Raw genomic sequence first — 23,504 nt, 5'->3', positions numbered from 1 at the left:
AAATAAATAACCCAAGGGTATTACAGTCATTTCTATTCAGAGGGATCAAAAACGCAACGAAACTAGCTCAAAAAGACCACGAAGCCAAAAAAAGTCGGGGTTTAGACTAAAACCCAAAAAAAATACATACCACGGGGACCATTTTTGCATTTTTGTCTACAAATTATTTCAAATGCGGAAACCATGAGGGGAGGATGTTGTTCCATCACACCGTGCCCTTCCCTTTGGAACTGGATGTACTTGAAACCATAAACATTAACTGTAAGCATAAAGCTTAGTGAGTTTCCTAAAATACCACATACACAAATATACAAGTGCCATGGTCTACCCCTATGGTCCTTCCTTGCAATACCGATGGCCAAATCTTGGTCTTAATGCGAGTGCCATAGGCTACCCCCATGGTCTTCCCTTGCAATGCCAAGGGCCAAATCCCGGTCTTACATACAAGTTTCAGGGGCCAGATCTTGGTCTTTCATACAATTACCAGGGGCCAGATCCTGGTCTTTCATGCAATTATCACAAAGACAACTAACATTCCACATAACAAGCAATGGGCCGACATTGGTTCCTTCGAACCGTGGATCTTGTGAGGAAACTCACCTCAACTGTTGAAAAACCAGACAAATGCTTGGGCTGCTGGACTGGAAAAATCCCCATGCTAACTAAACAACAAAGTCCCAATTAATAATTGGGACATAACCCATAAATTAAAATCTACATTACTTGCCTAGAGTCCAAAGTAAAAAGGGCCAATTAATCCTTTTTCTTTTAAGCTCAATAAAATATCCTAGGCCCAACCCCAAAGATCATCTAAAGTCTAAAATGGGCCCAAAATCGGAAGCGACCCATTACCATGAAAATCTATGGTCCAAGCTCAACAAGCAAACCCAACGATAAAGGCCCAAAATCACCAAATCTGAACTGGGTCGTACACTCGGTGTACCAACTGGTACGTGCAGCGTACTCGACCGAAGTAGGAAAAGATCGCGAGTGGGGTGCAGTACGCGCGGTGTACTGGGAATTACGCCTAGCGTATGCACCCCTAAGGAAAAACTCATGTTAAGGTCTTAATGCCTTAAGACCCTACGACCAAAATTCAGACCTGAGCTTAATAAGACCCCTAAAGCCATAAAGTTGTAAACTTTATGCCTTTGCATAGCTACAAGAAGCCTAACACTAAAAACCTACCTTACTCAAACATTTTCTACACTATAACTCTTGCATGGGGACAAATCAAAGTCTAAGCTTGCATTTTTATGAATTAAAATGCCTTAAAACATCTGAAAGGACACCTTAAAGGCTTTGGAGTTCTCTTACTCTCCAAGCTCTTGGTTTTGGGACAAAAAGATGAAAATTGAGGCTTAACTAAGATCTAAAGAAACATAAGCCAAGTTTGGAGCTTTATACCTCGAAATGGTGCAAAATGAAGAGAAGATGTTGGATCCAAAGTATTGAGAGCAAAGCCTACTCCTTGAAGGTCCTTCTTCACAACAAGGAAGCACACAACTCACTTCAAAAGCTCAAAATGCTCAAAATGAACTAGGGTTTGCAAGGAGGGTCGATCTTGGGATGGAGGCTGATAAAGGGAAAGGTCTTGGGGCTATGATGGTGCTTAAATAGCGCATAAACCCTAAATATTAGGGTTTTGGTCCGAACCATGTACACCCGGCGTACCGGAGTACGCTCAGCGTACTGGCGCGGCCACAGTACGCCCAACGTAATCGAGCAGCACCTAAAAGTCACGAATTTGACATTAGGGACCCTTCTTGCAACAATTCATAACTCAAGGGTCCAAAAGCAGACTTGAAAAAATATAGATGTTACAGGTAAGTTTTTGGTTTTTTAAGTATTTTTAACTTAGTTTCTAAATTGATTAGTGTTTTTGCATTTTTACAGAGAAATGTTATCTTTGTGGTGATGGTTATGCACACACTCGAGGATTTATGGTCCCGTATCGTAATGTGAGGTACTGCTTGAGGATTTTCGTCAAAGACGTGTATTAACCTAGGGCTGTAAACGAATTGAACGTTCAGCGAACAGTTCGTGAACCGTTCGGCGGGAAGTTCATTTATGTTCGTTTATTTAATAAACGAACGAACATGAACACAAATTATCGTTCATTTAGTTAAACGAACGAACATGAACAATGGTCTCGTTCGTTCAATTATGTTCGTGAACGTTCGTTTATGTTGTTCGTTTATGTTCATTCATATAAGTTCATTTTATGTTCACATATGCTTAATTGTGTTTGATTACATTGGTGTATTATATGTTCATTTATGTTCATATATCTTCAATTGTGTTTTTTTTTTATCTTTGTTCATTTATGTTCATTTGTTTATGTTCATTTAGCATGTTCACGAACATAAACGAACGAACATGAACAATGCAATTTGTTAAACGAACGAACATGAACAAGAAAACTCGTTCGTTTATCCGTTTGTGTTCGTTTATTTGTTCGGCTAACTTAAACGAACGAACATGAACAAGCCCCGTTCGTGTTCGTTCGGTTCGTTTACAACCCTATATTAACCAATAAAGAAAAATTTAACCATGGACATGCAAAACTTCGGAACGTCATTGAGTGTGCTTTTGGTGTTTTGAAAGCACGTCATTGCCATGACATGTTTCACGCTTCATAATTTTATAAGGAAAGGACTGAGTGATGAGTATAAGGAAAGGACCGACCCGACCCGACCCGAATAACCCGAATACCGAATAAGGGTAATTGCATGAACCGAAAACCGAACCGATTTACCAATACGGGTTCGGTTCGATTCAGGTATTAATCGGTTCGGTTCGGTTATTAACATGTACAAGATGATTAAGGACCTAATATAACCGAAAGAACCCGAATAAACTATATTAGGATTCTATAACCGAATAACCCGAATAATAGAATAACAATATACTTTTATACATCAACGTAAAACATTCAAAGACTAACATAACACAATAACACATTGAAACAATAACATTTACATAGTAGATTAACATAATGAGAATTAATTTCTTATTTGAGTTTCTTGAGTTGGAGCCTAATTTTTCATGACTAGACAAAGTAGAAATTCGTGAATCCTTAGAGACAATAGGAAGGGTCGATTTTTGAAAGTCTGAAACAAGAGGATGGATCGACAGAAGTGATTTGGAGTTTGGAAATAGTCGAGAAGATTGGTCGATTTTGAAACGATGAGAACGAGCATAGTGTCCTTTTTCTGTTATGAACAACGAGGACAAAAGTGTGAATCATGATTTTGATTTCTGTCAATAAGAGAATGGGGATGAGGAATGCTTATTCGGGTCGAGTATTTAGAACCGAATAAGCTCTAATTTGGGTAAACCAAACTGAATAGCCTGAGAACCGAATAAGCATAATATAGATACCCGAAACCCGAATCGAATTGCTTATTCGGGCCTAATTCGGTTCGGTTCGGTTCAGGTTTTCGGGCCAAATTCTCATCCCTAATGTACCCGTTGATGATGATGAAGACGAGGTTCCAACACATGGTATGACAACAGACCGTGAATATATGACTTAGTTACGGGATGACTGAGCAGTTGATGGAAAATATGGATTGAATTATTTTAAAAGAAATTGTTATTGTAAAACATTAATTTTATTTCAATGTTGTATGACTATTATTATAAGTGTTTTGGTGTTTAAAAACCATTTTAAATTTGTAAAATTAATTTAATTGAAATTCAATTTATTTCAGTAGGCTACAGACGTTAAAAAAACAAACAGACTTTTTATTACAAACTGCAGACATCTGGTCCACCTCTTCTGCTGCATAAGCTTATGATCCAGATATTTTTGCTTTAAAAAAACAAACTAACACCCTACTAAAATAGGTAGCTTAGTATCATCACAAATGGAGATATTATCCCCTAACGTGGCAATACCTGAGAGCCTTAGTAGGACGAGGAACCTATTCTTTTATGACATTAAACTTCGAAAAATATAAATTTTTTTACGTAAATATCTATTTAAATACTATTATAATAATTTGACAAGGGAGGCATGTTATTATTTAAGACCAAAATCTAGCACGTCTCTCAAGCTCCTTTCAACCACAAAGTCTAGCAGGTGTAGATCTCTCTCTGCTCCTTCACCCATCACACAAATGGCTTCAACTCGCCACCCTCATTTTGTATTGTTTCCGTTCATGTCCAAAGGCCATACAATCCCGTTGCTCCACCTAGCCCAGCTTCTCTTGTCCCGCCGCGTTACGATCACCCTTTTCACCACAAAAGCCAACCGACCATTCATCGCCCACTTTTTCCACCGTCACTCAGATTCAATCTCCATCGTAGACCTGCCATTTCCTATCCAAGTTGAAGGAATACCTCAAGGTATAGAGAGCACCGATAAGCTCCCTTCTATGTCCTTCTTCACGCAATTTGCCACTTCAACCAAGCTTATGCAGCCACACTTTGAACAAGCACTCGAGAAAATCCCTCATGTGACCTGCATCGTTTCTGATGGGTTTCTGAGTTGGACTCTTGAATCGGCAAATAAGTTTGGGATCCCTCGCCTCTCATATTTTGGCATGAGCGGCTACTCCACCGCTGTAACTCAACAAGTGGCTGGAAACCGGTTGTTGTCAGGACCTGAGACCGATGATGATTTAATCGCCGTGACAGGGTTCCCATGGATCAAAGTCACAAGGAATGACTTTGACGAGGTGTTTAACCAACGAAATCCAATGGGTCCTCAACAGGACTTCGTAATGGAAGTTATCATAGCAATGGCGAATAGCTATGGCCAGATTATGAACAGCTTTTACGAGCTAGAGCCAGAGTTTTTAGACTACTTGAATCGCGAGTCTAAGGCCAAAGCTTGGAGTGTGGGTCCCCTTCCCTTGGCTGTGACTGAGTCGCCACCCAATGTTGACCAGAAGCCCAAATGGATCAGGTGGCTAGACCAAAAGGTAGCTCAGGGATGCTCGGTTTTATACGTAGCATTCGGTTCTCAAGCAGAGATATCATCGAAACAGTTGAAAGCGATATCAAATGGTTTGGAAGAATCCCAAGTGAATTTCTTGTGGGTAGTGAGGAAGTATGAGACTCTTGTTGTTGACGAGTTACAAGAAAGAGTGGGGGAAAGAGGGATGATTGTAAGAGAATGGGTTGACCAACTTGAGATTCTGAAGCACGAGAGCGTAAAAGGGTTTGTGAGCCACTGTGGTTGGAACTCAGTGTTGGAGAGCATATGTTCAGAGGTGCCGATACTAGCGTGGCCGATGATGGCTGATCAACCTCTGAATGCAAGAATGGTGGTGGAGGAGATTAAGATCGGTTTACGGGTTGAGACATGTGATGGATCAGTGAAAGGGTTTGTAACATCAGAAGGGTTAAAGAAAATGGTGAAGGAGCTCATGGAGGGTGAAAAGGGGAAGGATGTAAGGAAAAAGGCGAAGGAGATTGGTGAAGCTGCAAAGGAAGCAATGGCGGAAGGTGGGTCATCTTGGCGGATATTGACCGAGCTCATAGATGAGTTACAGGCTGTGAGAAACTCCAAAATAGGCGATTTTCCTAGATCGGAAGGAGATGCAACCTCTGCTACGAGCAATGCAGAGGCATAGATTTGCAAAGGATGATGTACCCCGAGTAGATTTTAATTATCTTTAAAATTAACCCAACTAAAATAATTAGGGTTAATGAATTTTACCTCAGCTCAATGCTTATTTATACCCATATCAACATTATATTTTGCGGTTTCCGCCATCCCTAGAAACTCCGGTTATCTTCAGCGAAACATGATTTTTCCGAGGATTTTTTTGGGATCTGTTGTTCTTTTGTGTGTTATGTGTGCTGTTTATAAAAAACTCAAATATGGATGAAAACCTAACAATCAAATGCGATGAACTCCATAGATGAACTCGATGCCATGGATGAACTCGAAAAACACAGATCTGTCGCCAATGAACTCGATTTTTCCAGAAGTTTACGTGTTCAAGAATCCGTTAAGACCTGCCACGGATGTGTGTGTTCATCAGAAATGTGTCATAGATGTACTTCAACAATTTCAGATCTGCCATGGACGTGCGTTCATGTTTGGCCGAAAACTCATGTGTCATGCATGTGTGTGTACCTTCATCGATTTCAGATCTGCCATGTGTATGAGTTCGACTTCTAATAACACTGTAACAAAAAGAGACTCGTTGCTGTTAACATATACTAGTATTATTATTATTAGACATTAAACTTTATTGTGCCTTCGTCATGATATTTATACAAAAGTTCTAGAATTTTATATAGAAACTTCTTACCTAATAATCCCAATCTAATAACAGTTTTTGGGGGTATTAATGTAATTTAACAGTCTAATTAGTTAAGAAAGATTGTTAATACCAGCTAGTTAGAGACTTTTAGTAACTAATTAAGTATGTTAGCGTATTGTAAACATGTATATAAGGATCTTTGTAATCAGTATTGCACTGATGAGAATTAGAGTTTCTCTCTCTTCATTTCTTCTTATAGAAGTTGTTATGGTATCAGAGAATACGGGTGGGCATTTGGACCGAACCGGACCGGCTCTTGGACCAGACCGGTTATTGAGAATATTGTGGATCATGTACCGGTCCGGATGAGTTGTGTCCGTATCCGTGTCCGTGTCCAGGTTTTCTGGTTCTTGGACCCGTTTGGACGGGTACAACTTTAATTGAATAGAGTACAGGTCGTTAAAACAAGTTTTTGGGTTTGATAGAACTCGTTAAAATGAATATGTTGTTGAGTTTGATACGATACAACTTGTAAAAATGATTACGTTTCCGTTTCATGCATAACTAATCTACCTTGATGTAAAATATTATAACTTGCAAAATTAATTTTCCAAATAAAAGCAATTAACATATAAATCAAGTTCACCAACAAAAATTAACAATCTTAAGAGCGTAACACCAAAAATCATAGTTTAAACTTTAAAATCAATTAAATTAACAAATTTCATAAACTCATAATCTAATCTTCCATTGGCCTATTCCCCTTATCATTGTCATCCATATCTAACATGTTTAAAGTTTGTGCAATCTCCACATAAACACAAATGAAAATGTTGTTAGTATTTAATAAAAAAGTAATAATTATATAAAAAAAAAGAACAAAGATTGTATTTTTTTTACCCAAAGCTATATCATCATCGTTCAAGATGTCATCAATGTTGTCAATTATCGGATTTATAGACTTTCTCACCCAATCTTCGGTGCATAACACAGCTTCAACTATCAACGTCGATAAATTAGTCCAATACTCACTTACAACTCTACCACATGTGCTAAACGCGGACTCGGACGCTACACTTGAGACTTGTATCGCCAACATGTCTAACAACAAAGAATTAAATTGTAATGACATTAATTTATAAAGAAACTATGAAAGACTGAAAAAAAAGTAATCACTTTTTGCCATCCGAGCAACTGTTGGGAACCTAATCGCATTTACTCTCCACCACCCGAGAATTGAAAAATCTTTTTTATAATTAACTATATTCTCTTTCAAATAAGTTCGTAACTCGTTATCTATTGGATCCGAGTTGCTACCTCCCGTACAAAGAAAATCGCCGAAAAAATCGTTATCATCATCAACATCAATGACTATTTGACTCGCTTCTTATTGAGATGATTCACCGCTGTCAAATCGTTCCAAGTAGGTCAAATAAATTCTCCATCCTATTCTCAACCTCTCGGACCATTTGATGTGCTTTTATGTCTATCCCCGCGGGGGTCAATGACGGTTCCATGTACCTGATCATTTTTTTAAATGTAACAAAAAAAGGTGATTTGGTGGTAGGATCAAGTAAAACCGCAAAGTACATAAAATCGTTCATCTTGTTGTATACACCCCAATACTTGTTGTATTTCGTCTTCATGTCTTTTACCATTTCGAGAAACATTGGTTTGGTTGACCACTTTATTAGATGTACGTCCACATCTAAGACTTCCCGGATAAAAAGATTTACCAAAGGTTTTGATGTAGCCGAAACAAGCTCTGTTTTTGTCTTGAATTTTCAAAGAACTTCAACATTTCGATTACAATTTCAAAGTCATAATTTTTCGGTACTCTACCGAGATCCATTTCATATGATTTATCTGTCAAAGATACATAAAATTTAAAATTATAGTCTAAAATAATAGCTAAAAATCTGAAATATTTCAGCTTTGATAGCTCAATTTTGAAGGATTGTAACTTACTGAATATAATACCAAAATCAACAAAATTATAGTCTAAATTCATCTACAAACTGTAAACTAAATTTTGGAAAAAACCACAGGTCAATCCGACTTAAAACGAATTAGTTATGGTTGTTTAAAAATATCACAGATTACATAATTTTAAAAATCTTGCTGAAAAGCTGAAATTTTCCAGCTTTGATAGCTCAACTTTGAAAGACTTTAACTCATTGAATATAATACCAAAATCAACAAAATTATAGTCTAAATTCATCTACAAACTATAAATTAAACGTTGGAAAAAACCGCATTTCAATCCGATTTAAAGCGAATGAGTTATGGTTGTTTAAAAATTTCACAGATTACAAAATTTTAAAAATCTTGCTGAGAAGCTAAAAATGTTCACCTTTGATAGCTCAACTTTGAAAGACTGTAACTCATTGAATATAATACCAAAAACAACAAAATTATAGTCTAAATTCGTCTACAAACTGTAAATTAAATGTTGGAAAAAACCGCGTGTCAATCCGACTTAAAACGAATGAGTTATGGTTGTTTAAAACATTTCACAAATTACAAAATTTCAAAAATCTTGCTGAAAAGCTGAAATGTAACTTAAAAATAAATATTACCTCTTACGCCAACTTCCATAAATGCCTCTCGTAACTGGTATGCGGACTTCAATAACTCGATAGTCGAGTTCCATCGGGTAGGGGTATCACCACATAGAAACTTCTTCGTTTGTAAGCCACAATCTTTCATCGCCTTCTTGAACTTGTGTATTCTTTGTGGTGACAATCTAATATACCATACCGCCTTTTGGATACACTCAACATGATAGTTTTGGTATTTTAGTCAATCCTTTACGATAAGGTTTAAAATGTGGGCCATACACCTAACTTGGAAATGATTTCCACCCTCGTAAAGATTAGGCAACTTTTTGACCAAAAAGTCAACTGCCTTGTCGTTTGTAGCGGCGTTGTCCAAGGTAATGTTCATGGCATTAAGTCAACTGCCTTGTCGTTTGTAGCGGCGTTGTCCAAGGTAATGTTCATGGCATTTTTCATTCCCCATCTACGAATACAATCAAGTAAGTCTCAGCCCATATCCTCTCCCTTATGGCTATCTATCTCCCTAAACTTTATAATTCTCTTGTGTATTATCCAATTCTCCTCTATGAAGTGAGCCGTAACCACCATGTAAGTAGTCCTTTGACAAGAAGATGTCCAAGTGTCCGTTGTCAAATGTATAGAGGTCTTTGGGTTACATAAAAATTGAAGCATTTTGGTTCTTTCTTCTATGTAAAACTTGGAAACATCCCGGGATATCGTATGTCTAGATGGCAACACGACCTTAGCATTAAGTGCGTTGGTGTATTCCACAAAAGCCTCATTTTCAACGAACTTTAAAGGTAGTTCGCCTATCACAAAAAGGTTAAGTAATGCTTTTTTGATCCTAGCATCATCGTGTTTCCATGTTTTAACACTAGTCTCCCCATTTGACTACTTTAGATTCAATTTGGTTTGAGTTTGATCTTGTAGCTTATCCGGGTTTTTTTGACACCTACCTACGTGTTTGAGTAAACTAGAAGTCCCGTTTCTTTCCATATCCGCCTTCAGTAGCCTTTCACACCAATGACATTTTCCGTATCTTCTTTTGACACCATCATCCTCTTCTATCATAACTTTATCAAATTTGTCCCAACAAGAGGATGTTTCTTTGGCACTTGTTTTTTTTTTTTTGCGACTTGTTTTTTTTTTTTTTTGCGACTTGTTTTCTGTTTTCCGTTTGTTCTTTTTCATTTGTTAAAATTTGATTGATCATCTTTTTCCGAATCGCCAACTAAATTAATTTATCAACATTCGTAACCTAGTTTACATATAGTCACAACATAAATATTTTCACAATTATTCAACAATATATAGCAACATACTTTATAACATTCAACAAAAATTAACAAAATTCAACCAAAAATTGTGACCCTAGTTTACATATAGTCACAACAAAAATATTTTCACAATTAATCAACAAAATATAGCAACATACTTTATTACATTCAACAAAAATTAACAAAATTCAACCAAAAATTGTAACCCTAGTTTACATATAGTCACAACAAAAACTTTTTCACAATTAATCAACAAAATATAGCAACATACTTTATAACTTTCAACAAAAAATATCAAAATTCAATCAAAAATCGTAACCCTATTTTACATACAATCACAATAAAAACTTTCTGACAACAAATAACTTAAATATAACAACATACTTTATGACATTTAACAAAAATCAACCAAAAATCATAACCCTAGTTTACATATAATAACAATAAATTTTTTTTGACAAGAATTCAACTAAATATAACAACATTCTTTGTTAATTCAACAAAAATTAACAAAAAAACAACCAAAAATCATAACCCTTTTCACAATATAACAACATATTTTATAACATTCAACAAAATCCAACAAAACTTACTTGAGTTTCATCATCATCACCTCCAATCCAATTAGCATTCCGGATTTTTGATTCCATTACTTCTGATTGAACCATTCGTAAGACTTGTGAGGAGAGTGAAAATCGATTTTGACTGATGAAGACTAGGTTGACAGAAATCGATTTTCACTTGAACGACACTTGAGAGAGGGAGAAACCGAGAAGGTTGAGAGAAGGAATGAAACCTGTAAAATCGAGACTTGCGAGAGGGAGAAGCTGATAAGAGGAAGGAACGAAGGGTTACGTCGAGTCGTCCACAATAGGATTTCGATGATCGAAATTTGATGTGTTTGGTAATTGGTACGCTACCTACGTACTGGTTATGGGAAAGGGACCGTCAAAGACTCAAAGCCGATAAAATTGATTTTTTTTAAATCAGGTTCAACCGGTTCTAAACCCGGTCAAAACCGGACCGAACCGGGAAAAAACCGGACCAGTTTTGATGGAATCTTTGAACCAAGAACCGGCCTGGGGGTCCAAAAAACGGTCTGGTCCGGTCCACCGGTCCAAATGCTCACCCCTATCAGAGAAATACTCTGTTTCTTAATCTGTTAATGGTGATTTCTTGATTCAGTTGTTTTTCTACTCATCTTGGATTGTCAATTCGTTTTTCTTCATCATCGATTAATTCCATAGCTTCTTCCAACCCTATTTTCACAGAATCTAATCTCAATTCCGTAAATCTGAATCCTAATCACACAAATTTTACTGATACAAATTCATACAATGATCCGTATTTTCTTCATAACTCTGATGGACCTGGTTTACCGTTAGTTTCATAGAAGCTCACAGGTTACAACTACGCTGCTTGGAGTAGATCTATGCGGATTGATTTATCAGTCAAGAATAAGTTGGATTTTGTTGAAGGTTTACTTCCGCAACCTGATGAATCCAATAAAAAATTCAGATCTTGGTTCCGAAATAACAATGTTGTTATCTCATGGATTCTCAATTCCGTTTCTAAAAAAATTGCATCAAGTATCATTTATCTTTGTATTGCTATTGACATGTGGAAGGAATTAAAAGAACATTTCCAACAATCCAATGGTCCAAGGATTTTTCATCTAAAGCGTGACTTGATGAATTTGACACAAGGATCTGATTCAGTTAGTACTTATTTCACAAAGTTGAAGACTCTTTAATTGGGAAGAACTGGCAAACTACAACACTAATTGTGTATGTGGAAAGTGTACCTGTAGAGGAGCAAAAGAGATCGAACATGCCATGAGTTTCTTGATGGGACTAAATTCAAGCTATGCTCAAGTACGAGGTCAAATGCTACTCATGGATCCGATTCCTTCTTGTAATAAAACTTTCTCCTTGATTATTCAAGAAGAAAGGCTATGCAATATAGGTAACCTTCAAATTCCTACACTTGCTTTCAATACCCATGTTTCAAACAACAATCACAACAATAATGACAACAAATCCAGATCTAATCAATCATATAAGAACTTCAAAAATGATTATCCGTTTTGTATGCATTGCAAGAAGCTATTCATACACAAGATAAGTGTTATCGCCTACATGGCTTCCCACCGAGATATAAAACTCAGTCTCGTGCCAATTCTGTTGATGTTGATCAAACATCTTCAACTGTTAATCAATCACAACAAGCTTCTTCTTCTAATGTTCATGATACTTTGACTGGACTTACTCAACAACAATGTGAAAATCTAATTGCAATGCTATCTGGTCAAATTGCTTCTGTAAATATGTTCACCACTTCTGCTAATCATGCCTCTGTTTCAGAGAATTTAGCAGGTAAATACAGAATTCTTACTCTTAATTCTGGGAATTACATGTCTAATGTTTGGATTCATGATTCGGGGGCTACTCAACATATTTGCAATAATAAAGGTATATTAAAAAATCTTCAGACTGTAAAAGGCACTAGAGTAAGGCTGCCCAATCATAGTCTCATTCAAGTTCATTATAAAGGAGATATGATGTTCCTCAATTTGAACTGAATTTGATATTAGTCACATGTTTGACCAAATCACAGTTGCTAATGGTTAAATTCTATCATAACTTTGCTTTGATCAAACATATTTTCCCCAAGAAGACAATTGGAAGGGGTGATGTTCATGAGGGATTATATGTGTTGGATGTTCCACAAACTACTATTTCTTCAACTAATGTTGTTATCTCTATTCAACAATGGCGTTCAAGATTTGGGCATTCTTCAAATGAAAAAATAAAAATGATCTCTAATGATATTCGCATTAGTAATAAAGATGATAATGCTTTACTTTGTCCTGTTTGTCCTTTAGCGAAGCAAAAACGATTACCCTTTGTTTCTTTAAACAATGTTGCTAGTAATCCATTTGATATACTTCACTGTGATGTATGGGGTCCCTTCCAAGTTACTTCATATCAAGGTTATAAAAACTTTGTTACTTTGGGAGATGATTATACACGATTTTCTTGGATTTATATGATGAAGAACAAGTATGATGTGCAATATGTGATCCCAAGGTTTTTGAATATGATATCCACACAATTTAATGCTAATGTAAAAGTTTTCTGATCTGACAATGCTAAAGAGTTGCTTTTCATTGACTTGCTTCAAGCTAAAGGCATATTGCATCAGTTTTCTTGTGTTGAGAGGCCACAACAGAACTCTGTTGTAGAACGAAAACACCAACACATATTGAATGTGGCAAGGGCATTGTATTTTCAGTCAAACATACCAATTACATATTGGTCAGAATGTGTCTTAACTTATGTATATCTGATCAATAGAACCCCTTCAAAATTGCATCAATACCTTACACCTTACCAAAAACTCTATAATGAAGAACCACAGTACAATTTGTTTCGTACTTTTGATTGCTTAGCTTTTTCCTCTACTTTAACAGCACATAGAACCAAGTTTGAGCCAAGTGCAAAATCTTGTGTTTTCATAAGGTATCCACCTAGCATGAAAGCATACAAGTTACTTGACTTGTCCAGAAGAGAAATATTCATGTCAAGAGATGTTGTATTTCATGAAACTGTTTTTCCATTCATAAATACAACTCATTCCTTTATTAATGATCCTTTTCTATGCTTGTATTACTAACCTTTGATTCATATCATGAATCTTCATCTCCAGTTTTACAACAAGTTCCAAATCCCATTTTGATTCCAATTTCAACCAATTCCATTCCAAATTCTAATATTCCAAATATACCGTTATCCAATGATCCACATTTACCACAGCAGCAACCTACCAGAACACAAAGAGTTAGAACTAAGCCATCATATTTACAGGATTACCATTGTAATCTCACCAAAGTTCATTCATGTTCTGTACATCCTTTTTCCAGTTCATCTTCTTGCAGATATCCCTTATCTAAGTTTATTTCTTATGACAATCTTAATGAAAGTTGTAAAGCTTACACTATTTCTTTATCTGCTCAAGAAGAACCCAAAAACTATAATGAAGTTATCAAATCTGTTGAGTGGCAACATGCTATGAATGATGAGTTACAAGCTTTGGAATTAAATAATACTTGGGTTGTTGTTCCTCTTCCAAAAGACAGAAAGCCATTGGGATGTCGATGGGTGTATAAGATCAAAAGAAGAGATGATGGAATAGTAGAAAGATTTAAAGCACTGCTTGTTGCAAAAGGGTTCAATCAACAAGAAGGAGTTGAATTTTTAGATACTTATTCCCCTGTAGCTAAACTTGTTACAGTGAAGCTAATTCTTGCTTTAGCTGCTAAAAACAATTGGCCACTTATCCAATTAGATGTGAACAATGCATTTCTAAATGGAGATTTAGAAGAAGAAGTGTAAATGCAATTACCTCAAGGGTATTCTGGTAATTTTTCTTCTTCAGGACAACAACAAATGGTTTGTAAACTCCAAAACTCTCTTTATATTTTGAGACAGACCTCAAGACAATGGTATTGCAAGTTTTCCAGTTTTTCAATAAAATAACAATAATATATATATATATATATATATATATATATATATATATATATATATATATAGAGAGAGAGAGAGGGTATTATTGTAAATTACACAAAAGGGTGTTTTTAGAATTTAACTAGATGATAGTATGTTAGATATTTTTCTCTCTTTGTGTATATATGCAACTAGGGCTGTAAACGAACCGAACGAACATGAACGGAAGCTTGTTCATGTTCGTTCGTTTAAGTTAGCCAAACAAATGAGCAGACACGAACGGATAAACCAACAAGTTTTCTTGTTTATGTTCATTCGTTTAACAACTTATGTTGTTCATGTTCGTGAATATACTAAACAAACATAAACGAACGAACATAAATGAACAAAGATAAACAAACATAATTGAATATATATGAACATAAATGAACATATAATATATTAATGTAATCAAACACAATTAATCATATATGAACAAAAAAGGAACTTATAAGAATGAACTTAAACGAACAACATAAACCAACTTTCACGAACATAATTGAACGAATGTGACATTTGTTCATGTTCGTTCGTTTAATTAAACGAACAAGAATTTGTGTTCATGTTTATTCATTTTAGTAAATAAACGAATATAAATGAATTCTCGTCGAACGGTTCACGAACAGTTTGTTGAACGTTCAGTTCGTTTACAACATATAAGCCCTATATGCAACTAGTTGTTTCACTTGAATGTGTTTTACGTATAAAATAAAAAATAATAATAATAATAATGATAGTATGTTAGATCATAGATGATAGTCAGGTATTTTTATAATATATATCTAAAGCTACAAAAGCCATTGGAAAAGTCTATAATGACATAACGTAAAATATAAGCTCAAGTATAATAATTTTCTGTTTGTGTTTTAAATGTCTTTTTATTGTTATAAGTTTTATCAAATAATTTATAACACAAATAAAAATATTTAAAATCAAAACTGAAAAATAAAAACTATAAAAATCAAAAATAAACAATGAAGGTAGCATTAAATACTAATAAAATAAGTCACTAATAATACTATATACTAAAAGAGTAAATAACGTGGTTTGAGGTAGATTACGTATTTTGTCCAATGGTCCTTAATATTTTTTTATCACGGATTGTCTATGTAATTTGTTAATGATTCGTTTGTGGTCCTTGACTAACTTAAATTTAATATATTACCCTTACTAGAATTGTTTTTTGTATATTATAAATGTTTGTATGTTTATTTATTTAAAAATATTGTTTATTGTTTTATTAGGTTCCACCCCCCATGTATTTCTTCCCCTTGTGTGTGTCATGTTGTCAAACCAAGACTATCTTCTCTCCTTCCTCTTTTTAGAGCGTGAGATTTGATTTTGGTGGTGGAAAAAATGAGTTTTTTAAAATATGTTTGAATTAGTTTTTGTGGTGGGAAAAGTCAATAAAGACCCGTTTGATAGTTGCTGTTTGGAAAAGTGTTGAATGGAAAAATTTACTGACTGAGAAAGAAACCATGTGGTTTGATTGTACATTTGACTGACTAGGCTGAATGATGAAAAATGACAACATTACCCTGTTGTTCTATATTGTGATGAATGAAGTTGCTGAATAATTATAAAAACATACAAATTGTCATACAAAATCAAAATTACACAATAATCATTTAAAAATCCAAATACAAATTGTCATACAAAATCAAAATTACACAAAACGTATGTTTAAATCAGAATTTCTGATTGAAACTTTATATATGAAATGACCCTCCTAAATCCTATGCTAAAATATCAAAAGAAAGAAAATAAGATGAAACAAATGAAGGTTCATGCATGGTACTCTCTAATTAGAAGAAACAAATCAGAAAAAAAAAAAGATGAGATAGTTACCTATGGGGCGGAGCTGGTGGCTACAACGATGCTCCGACAGGGGGAGGCTAGCCGACGACGAATTAGTGAGCTTGGTGAGGAGGTGATGATGTATGATCAAAAGCTTCGAAAAAAAAGAAAGAAAGACACAAGGTTTGGGGAATAATTGTCTTTTCGGCCTATTCAGCCAGAAAGATATGGTTTTGGTGCTTTGTGGGAAATATATATCTTACTGGGAAAGACCATTTTTTGTGCAAATCACAGTCTTTTCGGGTCATTCAACCAGAAAGATCTATTTTGAGATGGGAAAGATTTCGATTAGGGTGTGGTGGGGGTGTCTGTTTATTTTCTTCTTCTTTTTTTTTTTAAGTATATTACATAAAAAAGAAAAAGGGAAATGAAATTAAAAAATGGTATAATACTAATTTCAGATCAAATTTGTAACAAAATGAAACCATGGGGATCAAGCATGCAAGATTTAGAAGCCATAGGGACCATTCTTATAAAAAAAATTTAACAAAGACTAAAGTTATGATTTTTGGTTAACCACATGGACCATTTGTGTAATTTTGTCTTAATTTTAAAAAGTGATAAGAAAAATGATCATTTTCTATCGGTAAAGGTTGAAAAATAAAAGAAAAATAGTGTTCTAATAAATAAGAGTAGACGGTATGGGCCTCAACGAGCAACGACGAGGCTGAGGTGGCACACAGAAACGCCGTCTTGACGAAGGGAACAACCCCCCCCCCCCAACTCGTTGCATCTCGTCGCATCTCGTCGCAGTGGATTTCGTGGCCGTTACCACCGGGTGAAACGGGGAAAAATTATATCGTTGCTATATTCAAACCTTTGACTTAATTAAAAAAAAACTTTAAAATTATTTATTCTTTTCCTATATAAATACCTATTATATAAACAATTTTTTACACATAACTTCTCTTTCTCTCTCTACATACTTTCAATTATCTTCAAAAAAAATATGGATCCTTTTGACTCGTCCGATGATTCAGATGACGATATTTTCTTCAGGATGATGTATCATTATTACACTACCGACCTGCTACAACCAGACCCAGCACCGCTACTAACAAGACGTGCGATGTTAAACAGAAATCGCAAGGAAGGACACGAACATCTATATCGCGATTACTTTGCGAATAACTGTGTATACGGGTCGAAGGACTTCAAAAGAAGATTTCGTTTGAGTAGGGATGTTTTCCTACGGATCGCCAACGCCTTAGAAAGTCGGTATCGCTTCTTTACTATACTTTTATACTAAATAAATAAAAATCTAGTACAAGTTTCTTTAATTTTACAACATATGCAATATATATTTAAACTGTAGTTAATTTATGTTTAGGTATGAATTTTTTTCAATTGAGATATGATGCTAGAGGTAGACGAGGGTTTACAACGTTGCAGAAATGTGCTGCGGCTATTTGTTTGATGGCTATGGGGGAGTCACCCGACACCATGGACGACTATATATAGAATGTACGAAAGAACCGCAAGGGAGAGTTTGTATACATTGTCAATGGGTGTTGTTGAAACATTTAGAGACGTGTATTTGCGGAAACCTTTGTTGCATGATTTGCAAGAATTGTATGTGGCGCATGAAGAACGTCATGGGTTTCCCGGAATGATCGGAAGCATTGATTGCACACACTGGAAATGGAAAAATTGTCTGGTAGCATGGAAAGGGCAATACGCAAGTGGTCATCACGGATCACCTTCGTTGGTTTTAGAGGTTGTTGCTTCTCAAGATTTATGGGTGCATGCATTTTTTGTGGTTGCGGGTTCCAACAACAACGTCAACGTTCTTGATCAGTCGTCAATATTCGACGATCTTTTGAATGGAAAGGCCTTGGATGCTCCTTTCACGGTGAATGGAAACAAATACAAATATGAGTATTACCTTACAGATGGAATATATCCTCAGTATTCCACATTCGTAAAGGCATTCCGTCACCCGGTTGAAGAACGAGACAATTTTTTTAAGAGAAGACAAGAAGGAGCACGTAAGGATGTGGAACATGCTTTTGGAGTGCTGAAGGCGAAGTGACATATAGTTGAACATGCAGCACAACCATTGGATTTAGAAACTCTACGATATATCATGTATGCATGTATCATAATGCATAACATGGTAGTAGAAGATAAAGGGAGAAATATTGCACACTATATCCCAACGGAGCCCATACACGTTCAGTTTCAACCAGGAACAACAGATTATTTGCATTGAGTTGTTGACATTCAGGACGCAATTAAACACATACAACTTCGAGAGGACTTGGCGGATTATATATTCTATGGTAACAATAACGATAACGAATAGCGTTTAGTTTTAAAAAAAATGTTTTTTTTTAACGAATAGCGTTGTATTTGTTTTTTTGTTTTTTTTTTTGAATTTGGATGTTATGTGCAATTTAATTTCTATGTTATTTTTAATCTTTAAAAATTGTTTTTATTATATGTTATTTATAATTTTTAAACATTGTGTTTTATTTATTATGTTATATTTACAAAATATTTGTTTAAATAAAAAAAATCGAAAAAAAAATTATAAAATGGAAAAAAGTTGGTGTTATAACAAGATGCAACATGGTGACCATTTTCCCACTTGGTGTTATAACATCATTGGTGATGTGGCATGTGAGGTGGCACCAAATGGTGTTACATCTAGTTGACCACACCTAAGAGTATTGGGTATGGGCAACGGTGTTATGAAGCCAACTATTGACACCTCACATTTTAACATGTTATAACAAGAAGTGGAGGTGGTGTTTCCATGTTATAACATGGTGTTAAGAGGAGAGAGAAGAAAAAAGAAAAAAATTTGATTGGTGGATGAAGGAATAGCCAATCAAAGTAAATGTTTTATCTCGTCTTCGTTACAACAAGATATACTATAACACCCCCTTAACGAGAAGGGGGGTGGTGTTCACTGTGTTAAGACGGCGTTATGGCCGCCACCTCAGCCATAACGCGACCAAAAAATGGCTCATACCGTATAGTCTAATGCTTTAAAAGAATAGAAGATGGTAGATGAAATTGATCATTTTCTTAAGCAATTGGCTTTTTTAGCTAGCCATCCTATACCTAACTAAAGGCAGGAGGCTTATATTTTCATTTATTTTATTTTATTTTGTGTTTGATACTATAATAAGGGGTGAGAAATCAAATATCCTTTTTTTTCTGTTATTTTTTATACATTTAAAATTGTGATATTGTTATATTTAATAAAATTAATAAAGTTTTATTATATTTATCATCATCTTAAAATGATAGTAGGATGAATAGAAAGAATAAATATGAAGATATTTAATTTCTCAAAGTTAAACGAGATTTAAATACACGTAAGTCATTGATTTGTTTATATAATGAGTTCCGAACGGAATTCATACAAAATTTAATACAAGTCAAGACTTAATTAACTGATTTAATTCTAGAGGTTTGGTAATGTCTAAGGCTTTATTGTACTAACTAATTAAAGGTTTCATTGTTATAGATAATGAAAATTACCTTTGGTCTTTCGGTAACTAACAAAATACATCACCTTTTTGCGTTGAATATATCAAGCTTTAGCTATGATTAATGATTCTTAGGTAATTTGATTTTGTTTTTTTTTTTATTAAGTATGTTATAGAGCATTTTTTTTGGGCAATTTGTGTCGAATTTGTTTTGACACTTATAAATCTTGATGTAACTCAAGATTCCTTTTGAAAAAGAATAAAACCATTTTTAAATGCATTTATGTTATCAGTTTTTTGTAGGGCTTTTTTTGTCTTGTTTTTGCATTTCATAGTTGTCAATTCACACACAAAAGATATCGAGATTTGTCGTCATTCAGTTTTCAACGCACCTTATGACCTCGATTGTCACATTTAATAAGTTTAGTTTTAATCCAATTAAATATTCATTTAGTATGATTAACAATAATTTTATTGATATTCATCAAATTGTTTAAGCCTTTAAGGAGTATATATTCAATCATGGAGGTCGATTAAGTATTTTTATGACATTTTATTATTTTTATGGTATATTAATTGATACAATATGTAATCAGAATGATCTATTTTGTGGAAATTATGTTACAAGTAACTTAAAATTATGGTTTGTTTGTTTATTGCGGGTATTAACTCACCTAGGTAGGTTGATATTTCACCGGATAAATACGTATATTATAGTAAACACGTGATAATTTTTTGTATTATATGGTGGTAAACATATAACAATCATCCGGTTCCATGTTATTAATAAGTCAATGTAAAGAAGGACTTATTAATTAATATGATTTGTTGTAATCAATGTTTAACACTAAAACAAAGATATCTCTTACAAGTTAATATCATTGTCTAAAGACTTGATATTAATGTTGTGTCGATACCTTGTAAAGATATCATAAATTGAATTTATTGATTAGAGTTTATGAATTAATAGGCATAAAACTAAAATTACTTATTTTCCCAAAAAAACAAAAAAAACAAATTTGGATTCCTGTATCATAGTTGCCAACATTGATCACATTCATGTACTCGATGAGACTAAATTTAAGGAATGGAAGGAGGGAATCATTAAGGAAGTGAAGAGGAATCAATCTTGATTCTATTATGTACCCATTGACGTAGAAGTATTTTAGAATTAGGACCAACAATGTTATTCAATATTCTATTCATAATGAAAAAACTCAACAACTTTAACTTAGGATATCCGGTAAGTGGTATCACAAGTTTTATCAATTCATTATCTCGTTTGCTAGGTAAATACAGTAGATGATTGTGTATATCATAAATTCAGTGGGAGTAAATCTATCTCTCTAGTTTTGTATGTTGATGACATATTGTTTGTCACCAATAGATTTATTTCAAATTATTTTGAGATTAAAGATCTTGGGGAAGATTGTTTTATATTAGGAATCCAGATTCAACGAGAAAAACCGTGTGAAATTCTAGGATTATCACAAAAGAGCTAAATCGATATAATCCTTGAAAGATTTGGCATGCAAACTACAAACCAGGTGACACCTTTATTGCTAAAAGAGACAAATTCAATCACAATCGGTGCCCTAAAATTGTCCTTGAATTTAGAGAACTGACCTTGAATTTAGAGATATGTAGAAGATTCTTTATGTTTTCTTTTTTCGAAATTTGATGTATACTTAAGTATGTACACATCCATATATTGTAGGGATGTTGGGCAGATAACTATGCAACCTAGGTATGGATCATTGGAAAACTACCAAATGGGTTTTGAAATATTTATAAAGGACAAAAGGCTACATGCTCAAATATAGGAAATCATGTGTTGGAGATCATTGTATTCAGAATTTGATTTTATTAGATGCTAAAGGGTTATTGATCCCCAAGCGTAACGTTCTATTTTGACATGTACTTGCAGATGATCAGTTGAAGGTCCTGTCTAGCTAGCAAGGTTATGACATTTAGAGGCCATGACTTTTTATGGTTCACTGAACTTTTGTGATGATATTTGAATTGGACACCCTTGTATTTGGAACTATTAACTTTTAAACTGTGTAACACCCAAATTTTCAAATAATTTTTCACATTTTATAAAACACATTTTCATCCATAATTGTTATAAAAACACCATTGTATCACATAGTCAAATCATAACATCACATCCCAAGATCATAATATAAAAACTTCTCGTGTGTGTACTGATCAAGCCGGCGCCTTCCCGCGATCCTCACTGGTACCTGAAACACATAACACAACACTGTAAGCATAAATGCTTAGTGAGTTCCCCAAAATACCACACACAACACATATTAGCCACTCGAGGCTATAACTCTGTTTGACCCTCTGGTCAATGTGTCTCAGTGGGACCCTCCAGTCCCATAACTCTGTGGGCCCTCTGGCCCTAACTCTGTGGACCTTCCGGTCCTAACTCTGTAAACTCTGTAACATGCATAGCATACATCACGTAGAAATCACATCATGCAAAAGCATACAAAATACTCTGTCACATAACTCTAATTACCACTCTAGGTAAAGTATAGTGAGAAGACTCACCTCGGGTAATTCGGTAAAGCTCGAACTCTGTAAAATCGGGTCTAGCCTTCGCCTAATCATATAAAATAAACACTCTAAATCAATACGTCTCTCAAGGCTAGACTATTCCTCCTCTTAGTACTCTCAGAAGGGTAAAAGACCATTTTACCCCCCTCCATGGCTCAAAGACCCTAAAGTTAACCAAACCCTAAAAGTCAACAAAAGTCAACCCTCCGGGTTACGCTGCGCGTACCAAACATGTACGTTGGGCGTACCCGGCGTCCTCACAGAAACGGGGTGCGCGACCCCTTACGCTGCGCGTACTGAGATTACGCCCCGCGTAACTCCCAGTTTCAGTCCTTCAGCTCTTGAGGTCTTAAACATTTAAGACTCACGTCCAACTTCTAGATCTGACCATTTCTAAGCCTCTTAATCCATAAAGTCGATGACTTTAAGCCTTTGCATGGCTGAACAAGTCACTAACACCCGAAATATTCCATTTCTAGCCCTAGAAAGCTCAAAACTCTAGCATGTCCTCATATCAACGACCAAGATGGAAACTTTATGGATCTAAAACACAAATATCACTGAAAGGGGACAGATCTCGGACCATGGAGCACCTTACACTCATAAAGTCTCCACCTTTGGGACTTTTAACCCTAGAAATGGCCCATGCAACAACAAACCAAAAGAAGGGGAAAGTTTTGAACTTTATACCTCTAAAAGCAGCTCCTTCCTCTGTAGATCTCAGATCCAAACTTGCACTTCAAGCTCTAGCCTCCACAAGCTCCTCTCCTTCTTCTTCACTAACACCCCAAGGCACTTTTAGCTCCAAAATCACACACACTCACTAAGGACGATGGAAAGTTCTCTCTTAGGGTTTTACTCACTGCTATGGAGGCTGAGAAATGAGCCTTAGCATCCAATATATACTGCACAAGTCAGAAATTAGGGTTTGCATCTGGACACATTACGCCCAGCGTAACCCTAGGTACGCCCAGCTTACTCAGGCGAGTCCACGTCCAAAATAAGCGCATGAGTACGCGCAGCGTACTCATTT

At 35.1% G+C, this 23,504-nt stretch overlaps 1 protein-coding gene and 1 pseudogene across 1 annotated transcript; both read left to right on the top strand.

The window, feature by feature from the left end:
• The first annotated feature begins 4,056 nt into the window (after window positions 1–4,056).
• LOC145160540 (UDP-glycosyltransferase 90A1 pseudogene) lies at window positions 4,057–5,786 on the top strand (annotated as a pseudogene).
• A 12,181-nt stretch (window positions 5,787–17,967) lies between these two features.
• Window positions 17,968–18,495, top strand: LOC145158316 (uncharacterized). The gene has a single exon (XM_079077232.1). The coding sequence runs from the start codon at window positions 17,968–17,970 to the stop codon at window positions 18,493–18,495; it is 528 nt and encodes a 175-aa protein (XP_078933358.1).
• The last annotated feature ends 5,009 nt before the right edge of the window (window positions 18,496–23,504 follow it).

The sequence above is a fragment of the Lactuca virosa genome, chromosome 2 (assembly GCF_052849685.1).
Source record: "Lactuca virosa cultivar CGN04683 chromosome 2, Lactuca_virosa_CGN04683_v6, whole genome shotgun sequence".
Taxonomy (NCBI): domain Eukaryota; kingdom Viridiplantae; phylum Streptophyta; class Magnoliopsida; order Asterales; family Asteraceae; genus Lactuca; species Lactuca virosa.
This window is presented reverse-complemented; position numbering and strand designations above follow the sequence as displayed.